General features: G+C 41.1%; 1 protein-coding gene across 4 annotated transcripts in view; it reads right to left on the reverse strand.

Moving 5' to 3' along the window:
• Positions 1-26,735, reverse strand: part of Dclk1 (doublecortin like kinase 1) — a 380,545-nt gene that overhangs the window by 22,220 nt on the left and 331,590 nt on the right. For all 4 annotated transcript variants that reach the window (XM_045154295.1, XM_045154297.1, XM_045154296.1 and 1 more), the window contains 5 exons: positions 20,692-20,825; positions 18,667-18,744; positions 18,186-18,282; positions 15,843-15,923; positions 1,675-1,788 (listed from right to left, as the gene is read on the reverse strand). In XM_045154295.1, coding sequence (XP_045010230.1) covers positions 1,675-1,788; positions 15,843-15,923; positions 18,186-18,282; positions 18,667-18,744; positions 20,692-20,825 — 504 coding nt within the window. The remainder of the gene's footprint in view (positions 1-1,674; positions 1,789-15,842; positions 15,924-18,185; positions 18,283-18,666; positions 18,745-20,691; positions 20,826-26,735) is intronic.

Raw genomic sequence — 26,735 nt, forward strand, 5'->3', positions numbered from 1 at the left:
TCACACTGATACATCTGTCCTTATGACTAGTAAAGTCTTCCAGGAAACTGTAAGCAAACCAAATCAAATTTAACCAAAGACTAATTAAAATAAAATCCCAGGGAACAAAAACAAAGACAAAATGACCAAGGTGGGAAACAGGCTGTCTTGCACAGTGCCAGCCCAGAACAGGAGCAGTCAAGCAAGCCCTCTGCCCCAGACAAGCGGGCGGGCGGCCCATTCCAAAATGGCAGGCAATTGCAACTGAGCCCTGTAGAACGGACTCCTCTCTTGAATGAACAATGTAAACAGAGTATCACCAAGAGACTGTAACTTGCAGAATTCATTGACTGGCTGATCTACTAATAGAGAAGAACACTGACCCTCTAGGGAGATGTGGAGGGCAACTGATTTCTCCCAGTGTGTTTTCTCAGAAATACAGAGAGGGCAACAAGACACAGCTTGCAACTGTCAGCCCTCGGCAACACTAGGAGCATCAGAAAGAGTATGCATTCTAGTTAGCACCGTCTGTTTGCTCGTGTCAGCCCCCCACACCCCTAATTCACTAAGGAGAAGGGGCACTAGAGATTCATGAACTGTAGCCAATAGGCACGTGTCGGTACCATTTGGGAAGTCTAGCAGCTTATAATCATATGTTTAGTAACGAAGAACTGGGACTGGTTGCATCAAACCAGTCGCTTATGTTCATTTTTAGCTTCAGTGGAGCTCTACTAAGCCCCCCACCTGACAAAGAAAGCAAACAGAAACACTCAGAGAGAGCGTGAGGCATTCAGCCCAGCTCTGGTGCAACAGGGTACCTACCGACTATCATAAACACTGCCTAAAGATGCGCTCTCACAGCGTCTGCATTCTTTGTTCAGAAAAGAAAAACTTCTCAAGTGGTTTGCACATTGAGTATACTGTTAAAATTTACATACTCGGGGTAAAGAGGAAATTATTAAAAACTCAAGTAATCTGAGACCTGAATATATTATTTACTCTAGAATATGACCCCAGGAAGTATGAGGTTTCATCATTGCTCAGACCAATTTACTCTTTGCCTAGAGCAGTTATCAAATTACATGTAGTGTATGCCTGCATGTATGGAACAAAAAACAAAAAAAAATGCACAACTGCATCGATAAAATGGTAAGTGATAAAAAGACTCTTCAACTAGGAGAAGAGAAAATTTGGAGAAGACATTGTGACTTCATTGGATGCTCATAGCAATTCCGTTTTACCAACTACCATGCAGTGTGTTTTCTGCCTTGTTTTGCCTTATATCCTCGTATCTTTAGGTCTGGTATAAAGATCTCACTGTTCCAGCCTTTCTCTGCTGGCTTCCCTCCCCTTCTAAGGTCCTGCCAAGGAGACACCGAATTCTTTTTCCAAAAGTCAAAAAGTTTTCATTGGCACAGGGTCCAGTATGGGAGTTTTTGCTTGAAAAAAAAAAATAAATCATGAAATGAATACATGCTCAAAGATAGCCTGAAGGTGTTGGGTCATGATGTACCACCCGGGGGAAATGATGTGTGGACACACATGCACACACACATACATGTGGCCTGCAGACAGAGCTAAGCTGTCTAAAGCAATGGCCTGTTCTGCTGGTCTCTGGCTGGACTCCCCAGAGTCAGGCCTGTCTCCTAGGTGGACTGATCTCTCAAGGTAGAGGTGGGTATTTCAGATGCTTACTGCTATCACAGAAACTCCGGCAGCCGTGCTGCTCGGCTTGGGGCCCGTGTTGAAGTGCTTCTTGATCTTCCCGGCCACCGACAGCTGATGCTCATTTTCTGGGAGGCCATCATCCTAGAGGGGGAAAAAAAAGAGATCAGTAAAGAAAAGAGACAAAGACCAAAAATGAGATATATGGAGATGAGACCCAAATCTCAAGTGTCTCAGGCTACAGTCTTTGAACCCGGAAGACTTCTCATGAACCACTGTTGCTGAAAGACTGCTCCAAGGTCTTCACATCTGCCCCACAATTCCCTGGCACCATGTCTCCTGACCCCCACTAAACAGGAAATATTCTGACTTTGGTTTCTAATAAAATCTGTTTACACTTTGGTTTTTATGGACAGATGTCTAAGAAAATTTAATCTGGACCACCCCCCCCCCAAAAAAAAATCAATGTATCTTTTCTTTCCATCTCAGCCCATGATTTAGATCCAAAGCCATAGACCCCAGCAGACTTGGTCCCATGCATGGCCATAAATAAACTCAGGGTTTTTTTTTTTATTATTATTTTCCTCTCACAGCTTCTCAATTGGCTATTTTAAAATCCCAGACAACCCCCCGGGCAAATCTACCTTACTGCCTTCAAATCACAGGCTGTTATGACATACTCCATATGAGAGCTCATTTTCGCTAACGTTTTTGCTGTCTGCTGGAGACATCTGTGGCTGAAGCAGGACAAATTGCTCTCCTGTGCCAAACACTGCAGAAATAACAATGGCCAGGGTCACAAGCAAGTGCCACCATTCACTGCTTCCTGATGTACATTCCTAGAAGGTACACTGAATTTGGGTCACTGTAGGATCCCTGGATCTAAGCTGCCACTCCTGTGGAAATCCTTTTGTTTTTCTCCTTTGCACCCACACTGTGAAGCACAGCCCATGACAACCACAGATCCACTCCATTGGCAAAAACGCAACTTCATTTCATCCAGGGTCAGCTAAGCCCTCCAGCTATGCCTGGCGCATACAAGACCCTAGAGTCCTCACCCCCGGCTAGGTGAAGTTGCCACTCCACGGTAAGCAGATGCCCAGTCTTCGGTAGGCATCGATGTTTGTAGTGGCAGCCTGCAGGAGATTCCTCCTGTCCTCAGCATCCCTTCTGTCAACCTCCAGATGCTTCCCAGACTCCACTAAGCTCGTACTAGATGTTTGATAAATAATTGTGGAGTCAGTGGATGGACAGTAAAGTGTGCGTCACTATTTGGTAAAAGTAAACCCTGAGACAACTTCCAGCGCCATTCCCCATTTTCTGCTTCCTCTCCATCAGTTTGCACACGTCACTTCTTGCCTCCATCCAGGAAGGTGATTCTGCTTTTGTTCAGGTAATGCTCACTCTTCTTGTAAGAGTTGGTCTCCCCATGTGGAGGCTGTTCCTTCTTCTAGCAGTGGCCATTCATTTATCCAGTGGCTACTGACGATAGGTTTGCATGAGAGCAAGTGTTCTGCTTGGTGGCTCAGGAAATGACGGTAAGCAAACTGACTGTATTTGCTAAATACAAAACTAATTAATAAAAAAAAATAAAAAAAGAGGCATGGGTTTTTGCATTTTGGGACTCTGAGTATCTATTTGTCCTTGAAAATTTGAGTCCAAACAACCTGTTCCAAGATATTTTTTTCTTCAGTTAATCACAGTCCATTCTAATGACTCTTCTTATTATTAGAAAATATTTTACTTATTTATTTGATAGAGAGAGTGAGAAAGAGAGAGAGAGAGAAAAAATGGACACAACAGGCCCCCCAGCCACTGCAAAGAAACTCCAGATGTGTGGGCCACATTGTGCATCTGGCTTACATGGGTCCTGGGGAACTGAATCTGGGTCCTTTGGTTTTGCAGGAAAGCACCTTAACTGCTAATCCATCCCTGCTGCCCCAGAACAACTCTTCTGTATATTCCTAATGCCTTTTATTTATTTTGCACATGTGTGTGGTGAATGCATACGTGTATGCATGTTCATATGTGGGGCTCACATGTGTGCAAGGGTGTGCAGGGCAGAAGTTGATGACAGGCACCTTCCTTGGTTACTCTCCTCTTTAGTTGTTGAGACGCAATCACCCACTCGAACACGGAGTTTGCTGACTCACATACTGTAGCCAGCCAGCTTGTCCCAGGTAACCCTCGCCTCTGCCTCCCCAGCACTGGGGTGTCATGTGGGCTGATGTGCTCACCTGGTATTTGCATGGGTTCTGGAGAGTCCCAGCTCTGATCCTCATGCTTGTGTGGCAAACGTTTTATCTGACCCATCTCCCCAACCCGACATTTTCATTATATCAATGAGTAGTGCTTATAGTTTTGTTATCAAGTAATTATGTTCCTATACCCATCCATCCTTTCATCCAACCATCTACCCTACCCATCCATGCACCAGGTATCAGTTCTTGCCATTTTGTGCCACATCTTCCAAGTTTTCCAAAAAAAAAATTTTTTTTTTTGAGGTAGGGTTTTTCTCTAGCCCTGACTGACCTGGAATTCACTATGTAGTCTCAGGCTTGCTTCAAACTCATAGTGATCCTCCTGAGATTAAAGGTGTGCACCATGACGCCTGGCTAAAATCTGCTTACAAGCACCTGGCTCCCTCTTCTGTACACAGTGGGCATTATTCAAGTTACATTAGACTTAGGGTTCAATGACCAGCAGAAGGCCTTAACTAATATGTTTGTTAAGACACACAGGAAACCTAATCTGCAAGAAGGCTATCTAACAATGCAGCCTGATTTTTTTAAAAGATATATATTTGGTACAGAGAGAGAGAGAGACAATGGGCCTTCAGTCTCTGTAAATGAACTCCAGATGCATGCGCCTCCTTGTGCATCTGGCTTACGTGGGTCCTGGAGAATCAAACCTGGACCTTTTGGCTTTGCAGGCAAATGCCTTAACCTCTAAGCCATCTCTCTAGCCCATGATTTTTTTTTTAAATTCTACGTTATGGGAAGAGTCAGAAATGGGATGATACTTGGAGAAGTGACAGATACTGGGGCAGATAAAGTAGACACTATGCTGAGGACTGTTAGAGATGGCAGGGAGAGAGGGTGTGCATGCCATGTCAGATGCTAAGGCAGCCTAGCAAGATGAGGGAAACTCTTATAAGAAGCTTAGCCCTAGTTTGGCTAGAAACCCCAAAACAGCTTAGAAGAGGGAGGGCTGTTCCCTGGCGTGAATAGCCGGAACATTGCTTGCTCATGGGGGAAACGTGGTGTTGTTTGACCTGGTCCTTAAGGATGGTGAGCTTGGCAGGAGGATTGCAGGAGGTGATATTTTGGTCTGCGGAGTATATAGGTTGGAAGCAAAAGCATGCCAAACAATGAGTCAATTGTTTTTATCTCTAGGTAAGAGTTTTTTTTTTTTTTTTTGAAGAATGGTGGTAGAGAAAGGTGAAAGATCAGGAAAAATTGTCCACAAATGAGTACCAAAAGAATATGGGAATAAAGCAATGCACTTTTAAGTAAGAGGGATGTAATGGGAAACATATGGACAACAGCCCTCCCTCTCCTCAGACATTTTTGAGGGTCACTATCTGGTTTCTGACTCTACCAGTAAAAGAGAAGTTGGGTGATAATGACAAAGAATTAGAATTATGTGGCCCAGAATTTTAAACACAAGGGCAGATTCAATGATGTATATAAACACTTTTTTTTTTTTTAAATGGTGGATGGAAAACAGGACCCTGGAATTTAAGCCAGACAACTCCCCCACCCTGCCTTGGAATCTAAGTTAGATTTTTTTTTTTTTTTTTTTTGGAGAGTGTATTTAAACATTTAACAAGGCATGAAATGATGCTGAAAGTCTTACAAATATTAACCTCATGCCTGCGGCCTTGTTGGGGGTTCTGCCTGAATAAAAAGGGCCACCCTCATACAATGATGCTCTGTGGCTCCTCATTTCCGACATTGGACAAGTATGTCTAATCATCTCTTAGCAGGCTTCCTGGCTACTTCGGGCAAAGTGATTTGGATGGACTCCCATTATGAAATAGGTTGAAAAGCATGCTCAGGAAGCAGAGTCTGGACAAAGAGATTTGAGCCTATTTGCAGTGTTAGGATATGCTAGAGGAAAAAGAGAGCTGGCGGGAAGCAGTGGGGTGGAAGGAGGCAGGGAACCCGTGTGCCCTGGGGAGGGACCTTGCTTACTCTGAGGTTAGGAACAAGGTGGGTGATATCAAGATGGAGAGGAGGCTAGTTAACAGAAAAACAGGCCGAGGAATGGGAGGGAAAGGTTAACTATTGGCGACCCCAGCCTAACAACAGCCATCAGATTCCTTCATCCGAGACGAGCATGTACCACGCGCATTGTTGGTTCCAGTTGAAGACGAGCAAACTGAAGTCTGGTGCAGTGAAATCGTTGGCTCAAGGTCATGTGGCTACAAAGTGGTTGAGTCAGAGCTGAACCAGGTCTGAAACTGTTCTTTTGACCACACCATGTTGCATCAGTAGAAGGAATTGACTTGTTTTGGCTACGAAAGATCCCCATACGTGACAAGGCAGAATAGGAACTAAATGAGGGACTGAAGAAAAAGAGACTACTTGGACAGAGCCTAATAGAGACTGGGCAGCATCTATCTGGAGGTTGACAGAAGGGATGCTGAGGCAGTGCGGATGCTCCCGCAGGCTGTCGTCACAAACATCTGTGTCAGCTGAAGACTGGGCATCCGCTTACCGTGGAGCGGCAGCTTCACCTAACGGGGTCAGGGCTCTAGGGTCTTGTATGCGCCAGCATAGCTGGAAGGCTTAGCAGACCCTGGATGAAATGAAGTTGCACTTTGGCATGGGCTGTGCTTCACAGTGTGGGTGCAAAGGAGAACAACAGTAAGGTTCCCACAAGAGTGGCCACCTGAGGCAGTCATGTGCTACGTGATATCGGTCCCATGTCTTGCTTCCCCACTACGGGCATATTTGCCAGGTCTTTCCCTTCAGTCCCATATCCTAGGGTCTTGAGCAAAGGGCTTGTTTTCTCCCACCACCCAATGGACGTCCTTTCCACTTCCTGGCCCTGCTCTGGTCCTAGCCTCCTGTCAAGGCTGTGGGCAACTCTGTAGCGCCGAGGCGCAGAGGTTTGGGCTGCTAGCTTTACATTTGAGCAGAGGCCTGAACTTCTCTGAGGTGATCGGTTCACAGTGAGGCAATGAAGGCCACAAAACAGCTCTCATGAGCTGTCAGAGGTGCTTCCTACTTTCATAACTCTTAACACATTTCAGGTTCTTTTTTCCCCAAAATTGAAAATAAAAAAGCAGGTGTCTCAGCTAGAAGGGGTAACACACGCAGATATACAATATGCATACATGCATCACCCCTCTTCTCATTGCAGCCAACAGGTAGTTTTAGCATTTACTGATAAATTTTGAAGGCTTTGGGTGTAAGTGGATTAAAAGACATAAACAACTTGCTTTGCAGGGAGCTGATCAGCACCTGAGCCATATGGATTGATGGTGGAGATTTAGTTAACTTACTGTCTTGCAGCAATAAAATAAATAGGGCTATTAAAAACATGCATTTTTATATATACATCTTTATCGTCATTATTCAGAATAGATTATGTGCCAAAAATGTGCTATGAATTTTCTAGACGTGACAAGCCTGGCAGTATTTTACAAATAGCTGTAGTATTATTACCATACGTCCTGGTTTGGGAGAGTTTCTGAAGTTTGACATAAGCTGGTTGTGTTTTGAGGTTAGTGGTTTTTGATTTAGAAATTCCCATCCACCACTTGGCAGAGCATTGCAACTGACAAGAATGAAATTAGTTTGCAAACTGGAAAATGAACTCTCCCAGCTGTCTGCAGGAGATCTAGCCTCCTGCTCTCCATTCTCTCGGGGTTGCTGGGGAAAGAGCCGTGGGGAGAGTGGAGCTCGGATGTGAAGCCACTCAGCAGAGCAAATTTCCCTCTCTCCTTGGAAATCTTCTGAGTCATGCATCAGAAAATCCTCCTCCCTTCATGGGCTTTTGGTTTATGAATCATGGGTCTGGTTTCCAGTCTATTTCTTGCCAGACTCTCTGATTAAAAATATCTGTAGATTTATGAGAAGTGTGTCAGCCTTGAGTAGTTTACTACCAAGATATTCTGATTTAACTAAAAACAATTCCAAGTTCATTAGGAGTGCTCTTCAATAGCAGTTGCATTTCACCTCCCAGTGTGTTGCCCTTGGTTCTTGTTAACCAAGCCCAGCTGCACAGTGCACCAGTAACTCTAGCCCAACCCCCTTCAGTGAGATCCGGTAATTCTCCAAATCTGCAATTCACACTGCACTTTGGGAGAAAATATGAAGAAAATTAAGATCCACTCTAGCTTAAAGAAAGATGTCCAAATAGAAAGTGGAATTTCAAGTCACCCTGTGTCATTTATGAATACAGATAAGTGGTTTTATATATTAGTATAATGGCATTAGGGTTCACTTAATTTCTTACCAGCAGAATAAGATGAATATATCTATATTCATGTGTGCCTAGGGCTGAATTTTATTAGTCAGTATGGGATATCCTAGGATATTTATTATCCAGGCTTCTGTTTTTTTTTTTTTTTTTCTCCTTCTTTCTCTTTCTTTTATTTCTCTTGGAGCATCTTGGCTTAGCAGTATGTTTCCAAAGGAGTAGTTAGGTAGGATAAAAGGAAGCAATATCAAATTTCGAGGCCACAAAAGAGATAAGAAGTCTCAAATTGCAGCTATAACCAGACTGCGCTTATTTAAAAAAGTCATTTCCACTTTAACGATGAGTTTGAAACCTGGCGTCATGTTATTATCATCTGGAGCTGGGAAGAGTCCCTGTGCCCACACAGACCAATTAGATCAGATCCTCTGCAGGCAGATCCAGTCATCAGCCCTTGAACAAAGCACTCCATTGAACTTCATGCTTAATGTCCCTGTGCCTCGGTTTCCTCAGAAAAATAATTTGATGTAAAATATAGACCTATAAAATTAAAGTATTGTAGCCGGGTGTGGTGGCACATGCCTTTAATCCCAGCACTCAAGAGGCAGAGGTAGGAAGATTGTCATAAATTTGAGGCTACCCTGAAATTACATAGTGAATTCCAGGTCAGCCTAGGCTAGAGAAAGAACCCTATCTCAAAAAAAAAAGTTATAGCAGTGAACATGTATTTTGATAGCTGAGGCAATGAAAGTAATATAATTTAAAATGACAAGAATAATTGGATCCTCATTACAAGCAAACCATTTAGTTTTGGAAATGCCTGTTTAGTCTATGAACTTTTCACCAATTTATAGCATTTGTCAGTAAAACTTCATTTAGAAACTAATGAATTTTGCCTCCTTATTCTTGGAATGGTCAAGATAGGAAAAGAAGTTCTAGGGAGGGGCAAGCCTTGTGCAAAGTCACAGAAGTGGCTGGGCCTGCACTCCTCCTCTGCCCATGAGGCTGCATGTTGAGGATGCCTTTGTGCATCTGGCTCTCTGCACCACCTGAAAAGCCAGGCATTGCTCAGGACCCTTCCAGGCCAAGGAGCTTAGAAGCAGTGTACAGTCGGTACCCAGAGTATATTAAAAATAAATGGGAGGGCTGGAGAGATGGCTTAGCAGATGAGCGCTTGCTTATAAAGCCTAAGGACCCCAGTTCGAGGCTGCATTCCCCAGGACCCACATTAGCCAGATGCACAAGGGGGGCATGTGCATCTGGAGTTCATTTGAGGTGGCTGGAAGCCCTGGGGCGCCCATTCTCTCTCTGCCTCTTTCTCTCACCGTCTGTCACTCTCAAATAAATAAATAAAAATAACAAAAAAATAAAAATAACAAATAAATAAATAAATGGGAGCCCAGAGGAAGCTGTTGGAGGGAGGTTAAAGAAAGTGACTTTTGGCAGACTCCATTTTTAAAAAATTCTATAGTCCTTCCATTCTACTTTCTATTTTATGAGAGACCACCTTTTCAATCCCAAGCCTGCCAGGAAGAAAGGTCATTTTATAAGCAACAGAGAAACTTACAACTAATGAGACCATAGGAATTGCTCTCTGTAGACCCCCTGAGGGTTCACATAATTATTATTACTTTTCTCTCCCTTAGGGAACAGCCCTTTGTGGGGATCAGATATAATTTGATTGTCAAATGCAAAATGTCTTGTTAAATTATATATATATAGTCTTAGTTTATTTATTTTGATGGCTTGGTCTTGGTGGGTTGAACTCAGAGACCTTAACAAATACTAAACTCTCATTATAAAAGCTCACTTTCTGAAAAAGACATTATATTGACACATAGAATCAGTTTCTGTTTTAATTTTCCATATAGCTGCTAATCAAATTTAATTTCAAAGTGAGGAAATCATATTCTACATCAATTTTTAAAAGATTTTACTAAAACCAGTATAAACTGTAAAGTTTAGGGGCTGGGGATATGGTTTGGTAAATAAAGTGCTTGCCATGTAAGCTTGAGGACCTGACTTTAAATTCTCAACACCCACATAAAATGCCAGGCACAATGGAGTATGCTTGCTATCCCAGAATTGGTGAGGCAGACACCGCAGAGCCCTTGGGGCTTGTTGGCCAGGTAGTTTAGCTGACTTGGCAAGCTCCTGGTTCAATGAGCAACACTTTCTCTAAAAGTAAGGTGGTGAGAGATTGAGGAAGACACCCAAAGTTAACCTGTGGTCTCAACATGCTTGCATACACACATTCACACACACATACACACACATCTGCCACACACAGAAATACATACACATGCATGTACATATCCCATACACATACAAATATGTGTGCATATACACACCAATGTAAAGTTCATTTGAATTATATAAAAGGCGTTTTTTAAAGATTTAAATCTCCTAGGTGATTACCTAAATGTTATACTAACATTTATAAAGGATTTTACAGAATGTTTGAGAAAGAATGAAATGATAGCAAGAGTCTAAATCCAGGGGAAATCATGGATCCTCACTGTCAGAAAAAGGGACCATATGTGATATATGTACAAGGCTGGACATTAGTGCTGAGCTATGTATAGGTGATATTACTGTGTGTGTGTGTGTGTGTGTGTGTGTGTTTGGTGTATGCACATGTACGCATGATAAAACTTGCCCTGGTTTCAATAAATCCTTCCCTCCCATATGCTGTTTCTGGTCAGGTGTTGTCTAGCAACAAGCAAGTAACTGCAATAGAAAATTGGTACCAAGAAGTGGTGTTTTTGTTGTGATTAATCTGACTATGTGGCTTTTGGTCTTTTGGAATGTATCTGTGGAAGGAATGTGGAAGGATTTGATACTTCGGACTGGAGAAGTCTTGCAGTACTATAAGCAGATCTTATAGGCTTTTCTGGTGAATGTTTGAAAATGTTAAATGCAGAGAGAATTGTGAATTGTGAAAGCTTGGCTTATGAACTTCCAAAGGGGAAAGGACTTTGTTGGAATTGGAATATTGGCAAAAAGGCTGGTTGTGTTTTGCCCAAACCCTAAGAGTTTGACCAAAGTTGAATTTAAAAGGAATGGACTGGTGTGCTTGATATAAGGTATAAAAAAGAAAATTATGAAAAATATATGGTTTATCACAGAAAAAATTCAAGCAGGTTTGAAGTTATAGGCACAGAGATTGGTTTTAGATTACGTTAGCTGCAATTGTGTTGATTACCACCATTAAGGGTGAGACAAATATTTTGCATTGGGACAATGGGAAAGATGCCTAAGGGTGAAACAAAGTGGGTATAAATGTATGTTCTTTTATAAGGATACTTGAAGGAAGAATTCTAAAGAAGTAATCTGCTGTTCAAGATCAAGGTTTATTCTCCACTGGATTCGTAATCTTGGATATGCTGCTTACCTGATACTAGTTTTGGAAGTGTGAAAAATGCAGGGAAGCTGGTAATGAAGTTCATATGGTTCTGGTTTTTGGAAATGGCCCCTGGAAAATGTGAAACAGATTTGTTGGAATCCCTGTGTGGAGGCTCAGTAAGGCCATAGTGTGAAGATGAACTGGTTCTACAAGCTGCTGAGATGTGATATGTGAAGCAGTGTTGGAATCCCTGTGGGCGAGGCATAGTAAGGCCACTGTGTGAAGATGAACTGGTTCCTGCAGCTGCTTCTGAGTTGCAGTAAGGTGAATCAGGGTTGAGATTCCTATGTGAAGAAGGACAAGGCAGACCATTGTATAGAGAAATGAAGATGAACCATGGTTTTCAATGTAGAACTGAGGATATTTTAGATATACCAGGACTGTGGGTCAGCTGTCATGGAGAGTTGCTGGCTTGGGCTAAAATTTTCCCCAGGCTGGTATCAGTCAAGGTGGAGAGGCAGAATTGTAAAGCTATAAATTTTCATTGCTGATTATGGATATTAGACTTGACTGCAGATATTTGATGCTACCTGATATTTGTTGATTTTGCACTGTTCTAGCCTCTCCTTGTTATTCCATTTTGCAATTTAGATTTTTACTCTGTACCACTGTGTGTTGGAAGTATGTAACTTGTATTTTGAGTTTACAGGGCTCACAATTAAGACACAGTCTTGAATCTCAGAGGAAAGCTTGGATTTTTAAACAATGTCAAAGTTGGTAAAGAGTATGAGGAACTTTGAAGTTATACTGAATATAATTTGCATTGTGAGATGATCATGAGTCTGTGGTCATCAGGAATATGATTATTCGAATGTGAATGTATGTCTTTTATAGCCTGAGGTTTTTTTTTGTTGTTGTTGTTGTTTGTTTTGTTTTGTTTTTCGAGGCAGGGCCTCACTCTAGCTCAGACTGACCTGGAATTCACTCTTCGTTCTCAGGGTAGCCTTGAACTCATGGTAATCCTCCTGCCTCTGCCTCCTGAGTGCTGGCATTAAAGGCATGTACCACCGTGCCTGGCTCCTGAGGTATTTTTGCTTAAGATTAAGCTTCCTACTTACGTCTCCAGCAGCCTGCTGTAGGAGGTGTGTCATTTACATGGGTCTTATAGTCCAGCACCAAGGTGTGTTCAAACCCAGTTTGAGCTCTGTCTATTGATACTTGATGATAGTGGATTGGCTTTTCTCTCTCTATTGTGCATGCATGCTGGAGTGAGCCAACTTATTCTACCATGATGGAACTTCCCTTGGATTTTGTAAGCCTAAAATGAACCCTTTACTCCCACAAGATGCTCCTGGTAGGATGTTTGTCCCAGCAAACCTGAAGGTACTACAATACAAAGCAAGTGCTTTTATCCACAAAGCCATCTCCACCCCTCAGAAATATCAGTGTGTGTGTGTGTGTGTGTGTGTGTGTGTGTGTATTACATGTGTTGTGTGTCTACTTGCATATTTCATATAAACACACATTTCTCTGTGTGTACATATACATGCATGGAGGCCAGAGATTGACATCAGGTGTATTTAACTCAACTGCTTTCCACCTTATTGACTGAGGCATGGGCTCTCACTTGAACCCTAAGATATCAGATTTGGCTAGTTTAGATAGTCAGTTAGCTCTGGAGATCTTCTGTCTCCGTTTCCTGAACACCAGTCTTACGGGACACTCTCTGCCCCAGCCTGGCCTTATGTGGGTGCCGGGGACACAAACTCTGGTCCTCACATCTGTGTGGCAAGTGCTTTATCCACTGAGCCATCATTTCTCCAGCCCTTAGTTTTTTTTTAATATTTATTTTTGGTTTTTCTTATTTATTTGAGAGCCAGAGACAGAGAAAGAAACAGCCAGAGAGAAAGAGAGAATGGATGTGCCAGGGCTTCCAGCCACTGCAAATGAACTCCAGATGCGTGTGCCCCCTTGTGCATCTGGCTAATGTGGGTCCTGCAGAATGGAGCCTCGAACCAGGGTCCATAGGCTTCACAGGCAGGCGCTTAACCGCTAAGCCATCTCTCCAGCCCTCCAGCCCTTAGTTTTTAAAGACAATAGCCGGAAGGCATCTTAATTTTGCTTCTTGTCCTGGTTGGGTTAGAATATCAATCAAGAGCCATGTGCTTTGGAATGAGTGTAAAGGAGTCTGTTGCTTCCAATAGAACCCAGAGCCCCACACATCTCTAGACACACTCTCTCATATTCAAATAGTTATCTTCTAGCAAACACTCTTGACCTGCTGAAACTGACCCTACTGGAGTCTCCTTTCTAGACTCTGGAAAACACCAAGCGCTAGCAGCTCATCCATGAAGCCCTCAGTTCCCCTCCACACAGAGTTGGGCTGGTCTAGCCCTGCTTGTTGCCCACAGCTATCTGGTGGGGATAGATGATGCTCCTGGAGGGTGTGTCTTACAGGCAGCTGGGAACATTCAGGCATCCAAATAAGTATTCTGCCACCATACCCTTGGGGCTTGTTAGATACCTTTGAAGACTATACTTCTAGTTTAGATTTTCCCGACCATTCTGTGTGGCCATCCTGTCTCAGTCCTTCAAGAACCTCACATGTAAATTGACTAGTTGTGGGCTCACACAAGCCATTCTGTATCAATGGCTACTACTAAAAGAGACTGTAGTCGGTTTGTGGCTCATCCCTCTTGCAGACCTGGAGGAACGACATCTGACCTAGGTCAGCTAGTTTGGAAAGGTTGTTTACTTGTGCTGACAACTATTACAATGTGACCAGTGTCTCTACTTGTGCTGACAACTATTACAATGTGACCAGTGTCTCATGCAGCCTTTTGCCTAATTTGTGGTGTTTTCATTTATATGAATGGAGAACAGATGTAGTGTGATATACTTTATAGCCTTTGAGCTACAAATTCTGGTTCAATTTCAAGCAGAGCTACTTTGAGCAAATCATACCTACCACTCTGGTCTCCTTGCATGTAAAGTGGGTACAATATTTCCCAACCCTATTCTGTAGTCATGTTACTAAGCTCATGTAAGACACTTCCATTCCTTTCTCACTTTACAGAAAAAGACAACTCAGACTCAGCATCCTGGTGTATACGCAAAGGTTGATAAGTCTTAGGTGAGTTCTCATGAGTGTGAGTTTTCCTGTTCCGCTACCCCATGGCTGAAGGGATTAGCATCTTTTCACATATGTATACCATTTGGCAGACTTTGCTATACTAAAAGACCTAAAATAGATATTGCGTGCATATCTCTAATGCTATTTTCATTTATATCTTCTTATCATATAGCTATTACAATACTGTGTTGTGGGAAAAATTGTACTCAGATATGTGAAATGCTGGAATATAGGCCCCATGGCCATCAGGAGGCAGAGTATGAGATCCCAAGCTTCTGTCACCTTATATTTAGTCATCTCACCTGTGCTATGCTTTCAATCATGCCTTGTCCTCCACTATTATCTTAGAAAGAAACCACTTGGCTGTCCATCAAGGTGACAATTCTGAGAAAGGGAACATTTTGTTGCCTTCAACTTATAGCCAGGTCTTTCAGTGCAGTGAGGAGCCTGGCAAAGTTTCTGTCAATTTGCTGACTGCTATGGGGTTGCCCACTTCTCTGGCCATGCCTGTTTCTATATCCAAATCCACAGATGTTTCCCCTTCTCACAGGGAGAACCAGTCTGATTATGATGTTGCCCGATCTATCAGCAGGGACTATAGCTGGACCTTGGTTAGAAAGTTCTCAAGTGGTAGGCCAGGACACCATCAATTAATGTATGTGTACTGGACTATTATGATTACTTGTCAGGATAGATCATGTCAATCAGTTGTAGAGAGACAGAGGGGTGAAAAGAACAGCTCTCTTCTAGTGACTTATTTCACTGCATAAGAGCTATCCTCAGATCTTGAATGTACAGGGCTGCTACAGAAGTAGCATTTATGAGCTTGGAAATGCACAGCCAAAATCCCGCCACGTTAGGATCACATTTTCAAGTGTTGTCCTGGTGCTGTGCAAACACGTATGTTGAGAAGTGGTGTTCTGGAGTGCTCCAAGGTGAAAGCAGAAATCACAGGGTCACGCGTATTCTGGTAGCGAGACTGCGCCAGAATGTCTGCATTGTCTCACGGACTTTTCAGCCACAATCTGGACCACAGAAAGGCCATGGGGTGAGAAGATAAGGGCCACATACAGTTCCGGGTTCTATTGGAAGCAAATAAGATGGACATATCGGATGGCTTTATGGAATAGATAAAGGATCCTATAATTGGTTTGGCACATTTAATGGGAGGAACCAAGCCAAACACAACACTCAAAATAAACAAATAAAAAAGCAGGAGAGGACAGGAAATCTGTAAACACCTGTAGAGGAATACAATGGTGAGTACAGGAAGGAGAGTAAGTCACTTACATTGACCCAGGGGTGCTCAAGGACCTGCACAGCTGAGAACCGCTGATCCACATTAACGAGCAGCATCATGGTAATAAGCTCCTGTGGAAGGGAATGTTGGACTCATTAGTCAGCTTTGGAGGTGAACAGCTGGGGAGGGGGGAGGGTTGCAAATGCCAAATGCAGCCTTGTTCTCTCAGTTTGAAAAAGCTCTAAATATTAACTTCGTCAATTTCACTCACCTGGGATGGCCTGAAAAGCACCTTTAGCAGCTAAAAGGAAGGCAAACTTTTGGAATTGTAAATACATAGCTTATAGTTGATTAAAAAGTATGAAATGAATATTTAAACATGTTTCAAAAGCATTTTTAGGGAAAGAGAAACAAATGATACCTGTAAAAAAAAAAAATGAACAGTCTATCCTTTCACTAGGATCTTAAAAATTCACTAAAAAACAAAACTTTAAACATTCACTTTGACAGATCAAAAAAAAAAAAAAGGGGGGGAACTCCTACCTCCTCAAATTTTCAGACAGCATGATCGGTTTAAAGGAAAGACTTTCCAACAGCTACTGAATAAAGAGAACTTTTTATGGGAGGATTGAACCAGTGCCTCAAATATATATGCACCCTCTACCACTGACCACATCCTCAGCCCCAAAGAACTATTTTTTTAGATTCCCTTACTCAAAATGCTTTTCAGATATTGGAATTTCTTTTGGGATATTTGTGGATGTATTATATCTTGGGGATGGAACACAAACCTAAGCACAACATGCATTTGTTCCATATGTATCCTATATATGTAATCTGAAGCTAAAATTTACACATTTTTTTCAGCATGCAGGTATTTTAATAGCAATCTGTTGCATACGGCCAGTTGTAGAATTTTCTGCTGGTGATGCCATATTGGCACTCACAAAATTTTATATTTTAGAGCATTTTGGATTTGGGTTTTTTAACTCAGGGATAGGCAACTTTCATAATTTGAAAGTGATCAATTAATGATTTTTCCTTCCTTTCTCCAAAGGTCTACTATTATCTGTATAAGATGTTAATACTTTTCTTAGATATCGATGTGTCTTTATTTTATATAGTATGTCACAATGGGCATAAAGTTATCAATTTAATCACTTTCCAGAGTTCATTGTCATTTGGTATATTCACAGTGTTGGTCACCATTACCACCATCCTTTCTTAGAAGTGGATCTTTTAGGTTAGTAAAATTAGAAGCTATGTGCTCTGTTCCTTCATGCTTCTTCTTCCTTATTTATTTATTTTTGAGGCAAGCCCAACAGACTGGCTTTTTTTTAATGCGAGAGAAAGAGAGAGAATGAGAGAGAGAGAGAGAGAGAGAGAGAGAGAGAGAGAGAGAGAGAGAGAGAGAGGGAGGGAGAGAGAGAGAGAATTGGCATGCTAGGGCTACCAGTTACTGTAAATCAAACTCTAGACACATGCACCACATTGTGTGCATGTACAACCTTGTATGCTTGCATCACCTTGTGTATCTGGCTCATGTGTGACTTTGAGAATTGAACATGGTTCCTTGGGCTTTTTAGGCAAGTGCCTTAACCACTCATCCATCTCTCCAGCCCTCTTCCTGCTTCTTAACACCTTACTCTACTAAGTTGAACTTAAATAAAGGTCTACTCATAAAGTGTTTTTGATCATCTCAACCTATATTGTTGAGGTTAAGCTTTCTTCCCTCTAGTTAATTTGTTTCTTGATTCACTTATTTATTAAATACATATGATCACTAGTCAGCCACTGGTCATGATTTAGGCGCTGGCAATATGGCAATAAGCATAAGCGAAAAAAAATTCTACCATTCACAGAACTTTAATTCTACTGGGGATTATGTGGAAATAAAGTCCAGAAATAGGACCAAAACTCTTACTCATGTAAGTCTACTTAGGTAGATCGACAGAGAGGTAGTTATATGATATACAAGATGAAGAAAACAGAGAAAAATGAAGTAGATAAGGACATTAAGGCAAGCCAGGGAAAGGTTGAGAGCTACAGGTAGAAACAGGGTCATGTGGGAAGGCTTCCTTAAACCAAATGCTCAGTGAGGTAAAGCAGTATGCCATGCAGAGATATGAGGTGGGATCTGGCCCAGCAACGTCCACTGAGATGTGTCGGGAGTGGCAGCAGAAGGTGACATTTGATAAACACTTATTGGGATGGCCGTGAGCAGATGGCTAGATCTGTTAGAAATATTGGGAAACCCAGTTCTTGCATCTTAAAGTGTCTACAGAAGTTATAATTATGGTATCATTAGTTTCTCTGCACACACAGCAATTTGGAGTCAACAATTCTATTAAGACAACCAGGCTCCGTGGAAGAGGATGACACTGAGAACCTACCTTGGCAGAGTCAGACACATTGTCCCAGTATGGAGAAGGAAAGTCCACTTGCCCCATCAAGATCTGATCAAAAAGCACTTCCTGGTCATCGCCACTTCTGTGTAGAGAAACCAGAAGAATCCATAGTCAGTGTCAGATCAGGGCATGCCCTGCCTTTATTATACATCAGAGCCTTCCTTACACCCTTAAATGTACAAAATATGTTTTTTTTAAAAGCCATTGAAAATGTCCATATGCAACTGTTTTGGTAAATGAGGAAAGGATGAGTTTTTAAGCTATAAGAAGAATATTTGTGGAAGGCATTTAAATTAGCATGCACAACAGAAAGGAAAAAAAAAAAAGAAAGAAATTAGGCATCACAAGCAGAATTCTTATTCTAGTCTTTCCATGCTGCAGGCTCCTTTGTGCCAGAAGGGCAAATGGATCTTTCAGAGAATAGAGAAATGCTTTGTTGGTGCTGAATAAAAGATTGCTGCCGTACCCACGGAACGGAGGGAAACCGCACAGCAGGATGTAAGTGATTACACCAGCTGCCCAGATGTCCACCTTGAGGCCATATCTGCAAAAGAAGTGATGTTCAAGTTAGCAAAGTCAGCCAGGACGAACTGTAGACACTCTAACATACATGAGTCGTCTATTCCAACCCCAAATGAAACCGAAGAAGAATAATAACAACAAAAAACACCTGACATTAAACTAAAACCCACCCACTAATCAAGAGTTCAAGGTAAGAAACAAGCAGAAAGAAGAAAAGAAACTTAAAAAAAAATGAAAGAATTAAAAGTACATGAATAAAAATGGAAGTAATGCAAGCCTGGGCTCATATCCAAATATCAGCATGTGAGTTTTCAGCAAGGAGATCTGATATATTAATGTTAAAATGGAGACGGATATAGAGACTAATTCTAGTTTTAGGAACAATAATTATTTCAAGATCATCTTCCAGTCTCTAAAACACTCATATACATTACCTTATTTTGTTTTCCCACATTTTATAGGAGAGAAAAATGAGGTCAAGAGGGTGAGTCATTCTGCTCCACATCACACCATTAGTTAGCAACAGAGCAGGGCTCCAGCTGAGAGTCTAATCTAATCTTCTTTCCACCCCAGCTCACACCCCAGCTCACACCTCCCAGCGGGCGTTGGATAGGTCCTGGCAGGAGGTGCCTGTGCAAAGGGAGTACTGTCTGAAGGAGGTCAACCCAGATATTGATCTGTGGACTGCCAAGTCACTCAAATTTGGCAAACAAGAAAGTTACCAAACCCTCCTATCCCAACCTAGGGACTACCACGTGGGCTTTCTTTCTCATGTATCGTACCTCGGTGCCATTGGAGAGAATGGCACAAACAGAAAAGCTACCTCCACCTGGTTATAGTGACAAAAAAAAAAAAAAAGCTACCTTCACTGGTTATAGTGAAGGTTGCCACCTGGATCTCTAGGTGCAGGTTGAAATTACTCATGAGAAAAAAAACAAAACAAAAACAAAAACAGGGTGTGTGGTGTAATCCAGTAGTGGAGTGCTGGCGTATCATGCACAGGGCCCTGGGTTCAATCCCCAGGACCACAAAACAAGCAAACAAAGGAAACTGTGTCTGCCCTCTCCCACCCCATATCACCCTCTCTATTTCATTTGTCGAAGGACAGCACCTCAAAGCCCTTGCCATGTTTCTAGGTAACAGTTTTGCCTGCTTTTTGTTGTTTTTTCTCTTCTTCTTCTGAAAAAGCCTTTGACCCAGACCAACCCAAGTTCAAATGCTGACTCTGCACTTAAAAAGGCAGGAACTTAAAAGATATTTCACGCATCATCTGGTGTCTCAGAATATTCATGTGCAGAGAAGAATGGGATTAACACTAGCTACTGGCACTGTGAGAATTATCTCGAGTGTAAGGCTTGGTATATGTAGCACATCCTATCTCAGTGCCCTCTACCCAGTTCTACAGGACAGAGCTCCATTCATCTCATTCTGCACAGAAATCAGCAAATAATCAATGGTTCTCTGAAGACTAAGGGTGTTTGCATTTCACAGGAAATCAATGGATTGTTAAGAGTACCAAAATGGGACCAGTTTGGGAGAAACAATCACATGAGACTATATAAACTGCACACAGAAGTGTGGTTCTTTTATCTTCTAAGTTGAGTTAACTACCATCCATGTATATTTCTCTGTTAGTTGGGTCATATTTTACTCTGTTCTTAATTATTTCAGTTTTACCTTTAGCAAAGGCCAAATGCAAGCCTTAAATAAGATGGCAGTAATTGGCAACTTGACAGAGAAAATGACTCTAACTGTAACTTTGTGTGTGTGTGTGTGTGTGTGTGTGTGTGCATGTGTACACGTGTGCATATGTGTGTGTGTGTGTTTATAAGAGAAAGAGATAAAAATTGAGAGAATGAGCCAAAAGGAAAAGAAACCTGTGGGGTAGCCCAGTAATACATTACTTTTCTTAAGGCAGTCAATGTCTCTCACAAGTAGAACACTAAAACACAGAAGGAGAAGCATTTACCCAGTCTCTGCAATGATCTCTGGAGCCACGTATGTTGGGGTGCCACAGACTGTGTATAGGGGGCCATCGACAATGGTGGCCAGTCCAAAGTCACCCAGCTTCAGAGACTTGCTGCCATCCTGGTGCTCATATACCTAAAATGAAAGCATAATGCGTTATTACTGCAAAACTCAGACCTCCAAGTTTTGCCTTCATGAAGGTCACTGGGGCATAAGTTTAATGTAAACCAAGTAGAAAAAAAAGCTGACAATATCTAAAGGATGTACATTCAAGAGATAACTTGGGAGCCAGGAGTGGTGGTGTGCACCTTTAATCCCAGCACTTGGGGCAGAGATAGGAGGATCACCATGAGTTCGAGGCCATCCTGAGACTCCATAGTGAATTCCAGTTCAACCTGAGGTAGAGTGAGAACCTACCATGAAAACAGACAAAGAGAGAGAGAGAGAGAGAGGTAACTTGGATGTACAAGAGATAATAGCAATAATGGAAACCTGGTGAACAATTGGCACTTGGATACATGTTAAGGAAATGATGGGACATTTACACAACAAGATGTAGATGATAATTAAAATGGTGATGTGGAATTATATTTAGTGGAGTGAATTATGCTTGAGAAATGAAGGTAGCAGGTTTTAGATTACTGTATATAAAGATGTTCATTACAGAACAAAAAACACTTGTAAGGACAAAAAATTTGAAATAACACAGAGCTGGCACGTCTGTCTGTGAGTGGCAGGAATATGGTCCTTTTGCTTATTTGTATCTGGTGCCTTCCACAAATTAAAATTGATTTGCATAATAATACAACACATAGGAAGTCTCTAGTGCAGCATGTACAATTTATGAAACTAATTACTTCATTTCAGTATGAGAGATGCTTTAAACATGCCATTCTCCAGTAACTGAACAGAAAGTCTGCACATACTAAAATACTTTATTTTCAGTGCCCCATATTTATGACAAGATCTATTTACATTTTTTATTAATATTTGAATGGGATGTTAACATTTCATTTCTCTCGTGGCACTTTGGAAAGATTTATCAGGTGCGGATTAGCATTCAGTCCAGGTTTCCTTATTACAGCAGCAGGTTTTCAGTCTTTCACCCAACAAATCAAAGTAAGGGTGCTGTGACTCTAGGCAAGTATTTAGACTTCTTTAATTCTAGGCCATGTTGGAACCAAACAGATATGCCTTAAACAGCATCTTAAACAACTTCATTGATTTCAAAGAAAGGATTGAGAGACATTCAGAATTCTAGTTCGGTGCTTGTTTCTTAGAGAATTGATAAGAGAAAGAAAGGAAAACAGAAAAGAAAAGAAAAGATTCCACTTTTCCCACTTAGAACAGTCTTCAGGAGATTCCTCGAAGAAACTTCCACATAGACCAAAATAATTCACCCAGCAAGCAGAGGCTTGCAAGCTCTTCTGTTAGCACTCTATAACCATCTGTTCCTTGCTGAAGCAGGCTGAACCTCTTGCACAGAGAGATACAATTCCAGACATCAGCAGCACCGCTACTGTGCACATGCCACGTCTCCTGCCTGCCTTTGCAGAGAGCAGACCCACTTCACATTCCCTGTAGCACAAAGGGCAGCTGTTTGGGCAGCTAAGCTGCAACGTCAGCAATGACTATTTGGATGCAACCATTTTGGCAGAGGGAGGCAGCCGCTCCCCACCCCCGACAAAGACACTGCCTTTTCTGCATGGAATTTACTATGTTCTCTGTTCACCTCGCTCGTAAGATAAAGTTCTCTGCCCCAGGGCTCTGGCTCATGATCCAGTTTGGGATCTTGGGCAAGCACCCAATGACTTATGAGATCACCTGCAGTTGGGTTGTTAGGGCAAAGACAGCCATGTGTGCAGTGGTTCTCTGGGGTGGACATCATTTTCTCTACTTAATGAAGCAACTGCTCAGTCCTTGTCATCATCAACAGGTTTAAGTTAGAACTTCGAGGCACCAGAGCTACAAATCATAGCATTACCTCCAGCCTAAATGTTCTCAAAGAAAAGAAGTCACTCAATATTAGTGTCATTGAGTCATCCAGTCTGGTCATGTAAACAATAGACAAATATTTTTCATGAAAAATATGAAAGGTGGGAATGTCTAATAGATTGCATGCCTACTTTTTTCCCCCAATTCAGCAAGTTTGCTTATCTTCTGATTCTATTTTACTACTAAACTTTTCAAAAGTGCAAAATAACCTTTTTCTTTGAGGCTCTGTAGGCCCAAATATTTGCAATGTGTACTCTGTGAAGAGAACAGATTTTGATCTACTCAAACCCACTTATGCAGGAGTTTTGTAGCTTGTTTTTCTAGGCATACTGTTCATGTCATCTCACTTTATTCAAAAGTTTGACCAAACCAGAAATTGTAGGATCCAATCATTAAAGTCCTATTATAATTCTGAATATGACCATGCAATTCTCATTACAAGGTTACATTTTATTTACTTATCTTATTTGTTATTTATGAGCATCTAGGTTTTAATAGGAATTTAACATATAGTTGAATGTCAATTATATTTAATATAAATAAGCAATATTGTTCAAAGTTTCAGTAACTAGAAAAAAAAAATAAGAGAACCAAAGTTTAATCCCAGCATCACAAAACAAGCAAAAGAAAAAAAAAAAAGCACTAAAACTTCTATCTAAAATAAAGGACAGGAGGGAACCCTAAAAGGTTTGATACTTTGAAAACGTCCATCCATTTACATACATTGAATCTTTTAATTCATTGTTCATCTCTCTAGCCACTTCGTCACTTGTACTGTGTGTTTGAAAACAGTGTAGAATTTTTATGAACGTAAAGAGGTTCAAGTAATACTTAGAGGGGAGACAAAAAGAGCTTAGAGACAAAGGCCAGTCCACGTAATTGAAAACATTTCAAGGCATGAGTTCATTAGAAATACTTCAACAAAATGTTTTTGCAGGTGAATGAGTATCCAAGACTTTAGCTTAGAGTTCTGTTTAACTTATCGTCAGGCAGGACAGGAAACAAGGTTACTTTGGGGTTTTTCCTCTGTCAACACTTTGGAAGAAGGATATAGAAGAATATATCCCAGTGTTCCTTCTCTTCCACTGGGAGTACCCCTTTCCTAAGTGCCATAACTGAGGTTCCTCAAGAGTGCCTGCTACAACCCAAGGGTATTCACTCTTGTTTCTTACCAAGCCTGCAAAGGAACATGAGAGGCCTTTAACTCCCCCTCCCCTCCCCTCCCCTCCCCTCCCCTCCCCTCCCCTCCCCTCCCCTCCCTCCCTCCTCTCCTCTCCTCTCCTCTTTACTCCATCTCTTTCTCTCAATGCTCTTTGCAAAATGTTTTCCCTCATGACAACTCCAAATTCACTTAGATCCAAGTTTTTAATTAAAAATTAGAAATCATGAGGGTTTCTCACACATTCCCATTTAAAACACCGAGTCCTTAACTCTCAGAATGGACCCTGACTTTGTCCCACCACACCTCTCCTCATGCCCACAACCTTCCCGAAAGGACATTAGCAAGCTGCAAGTATAGCTTTGGACAACCTAATCTGCAGAGTAGGTGCTGGTGGAAAGGGAACTTTTTTTTTGCTATAACTATTTTAAAGCCTCTATAAAACATGAGCCACATGCTTGGTGGGAGTACATTAATTGTCAGTCAAGGAGTGCTCACAACATGTGATATAATTTAACGTTCATCCCAAGCCCTTTAAATACTATAGATGTTCCCCCACATTTTAAACACCGAGAGGCTATTAAAGAGACGGGGATTAGTGCAAATTACCCAGCATGTAGTGCTTTCACTGTTTTAACTAAGCAATAAAACTGTGTAATTGTACAACACTAATTGAATGCAGCTACACGTAATTGTGGGCTGCCATATGTATCCTATTACCATAAAGACTGTCAGTATTTTGTAAGCTACTCTTGTGATCATTGCAGATGGCTACAGTCAGACAACTTGTTCTCTAGGGTTTATTGTATGGCCATAAAGACATCCCATGATTTGACAGACTAAACGTGCTAAATGACAACAATTATGGAAAAGGTTCCAATTAAAAGCTGAAGGCATTTCCTACCAAGAAGAGATATAGTGGGAGGTCAGGTGAGTAGATTTTGGGGGCACATTGGCATTTTAAAATGGTTTTATTTTTGTATATATTTTTAACATTCTGTCTTAGCTATGACTTGCTGAACAGTAGATGCTTGGGCATATGCCGGCTTTTCCTTGGACTGGAAACCGAGACCATTTGGAAAAGTTATTTGAAAAAAAAAATACATTTAATATATGGCCATAAAATGCAGCCGGTGGCCATAAAATATTATGAAAATTCACAGATAACCTGAACCCAGTCAAGTCATTTCTGAGATTCCCATACTGGCGAAGGAAAAGCTGACTAGTATAACAGATGCTCTGGGCAAACATGATTCTCAATGTTGCTACAATTTCAAGCACAGCCTGCTGAAATACTGCCACTGAATCATCAGGAACCACCAAAATCGTTTCCATGGAAGAGCTCAATAGGTACTAAAAATATTTCCCCAAACAGAATTGAACCAAAGTGGCGTTAAATGGACAAAGCCATGAAAAGAGGTCAATTTACTTTTTGACATACAGAATATCCCTTTAAAAAGACAGATATTTCCTCCAGCCATGATATATGGTCCATATGATGCTTCCTAAGGCAGATGGATTATATGTAAGTATTTAATCTGTAAGAAGTGGAGTGTAACAACATCTAAGCAGAGAGGTATTTTGTAAAATGCACTACATGGCCATATAATTTTGAACTAGCTTTACTGGAAAAAAAATTCTATTAAAATTCTTTTTTATGCCCACATGTCAGAAGAAAAGTCAAAACAAATAACAGAGAGGACAAAACCTGCAAAGAAGTCAGAAAGGAGGAAGCCAGAAGAGCGGCATCAATATTAAAGGGAGACATAAAACCACTCCTCCAGGACCATACTGGAAAGATCTGGGAAGATAGAGACATGAACGGAAACTCCAAGAAACCTGATTCTCATCTTCAACTTAGAACTGGCATGCAACTATCTAACAAGGAGTCTATGCAGCTGCAGAGGGGGTGTCTGAAACGTGTACATTCCTAGGGTTTAAACAAAGCTGTAGGAACTCAATAGCATGAAAATTTTTTTAAAAAAAAATTCGTTACATTTTTGTCACACAATTAATATCCCATACATCATTGTAAAAAATTGGAAAATCCATATCATCATAAGGTAAAAGGAAACAAGCGACTCATAATCTTCACATCCAGAAATAATCATTGCTATGATGGGTTATGGACTTCCAGAACTTTCTCTGTTTTTCTTGTTCTTCTTTTTCCACTGTATGCTACATCACAATGGTTCCCCAAGTGAATGAAATATATGTATATATATATATGTGTGTGTGTGTGTGTATATATATATATATATATATACACACACACATACATACATATAAACATATATATATACATATATATATGTGTATATATATACACATACATACATATAAACATATATATACATATATATATATATATATATATATATAAAATTATATTGACTGCTGGCTATTCCATTATATAAATGGGCCATAATAATAATCTCACAACTACTCCTGAAGTTTAAAAAACACACAAGATGAATCAAGCCTCATAATAACGATTTTATGTCACTCTATTTGATCCTGTAGCACAAAGCTCATATGGACATTTTGCAAATGCAAAAATCGAGACTCTAAAACTTCAAGTAACTTGTTCAATGTTACACAGCAAATAAGTAGTAGAAGTAGAACTTAGCTCTCTAAAAGTCCATGATTCTATCCAGAATGTCCTCCCTAAGGGCTATACAGATGGCTTAGTGGTTAAGGTGTTGAGAACCCAGGTTCATTTCCCCAGTAGCCACATAAGTCAAATGCAGAAGGTGATGCATGTGTCTGGAGTTCATTTGCAGTGGATGGAGACCCTGGAACACCCATCGGAAAAAAATGTCCTCCCACCACATCATCATGCCGTTTATTTACTTAATGCCATTTACTTACAGTGCCCTGAAGTAAGTTGT

The sequence above is a fragment of the Jaculus jaculus genome, chromosome 7, assembly GCF_020740685.1.
Source record: "Jaculus jaculus isolate mJacJac1 chromosome 7, mJacJac1.mat.Y.cur, whole genome shotgun sequence".
In the NCBI taxonomy this organism is placed as follows: Eukaryota; Metazoa; Chordata; class Mammalia; order Rodentia; family Dipodidae; genus Jaculus; species Jaculus jaculus.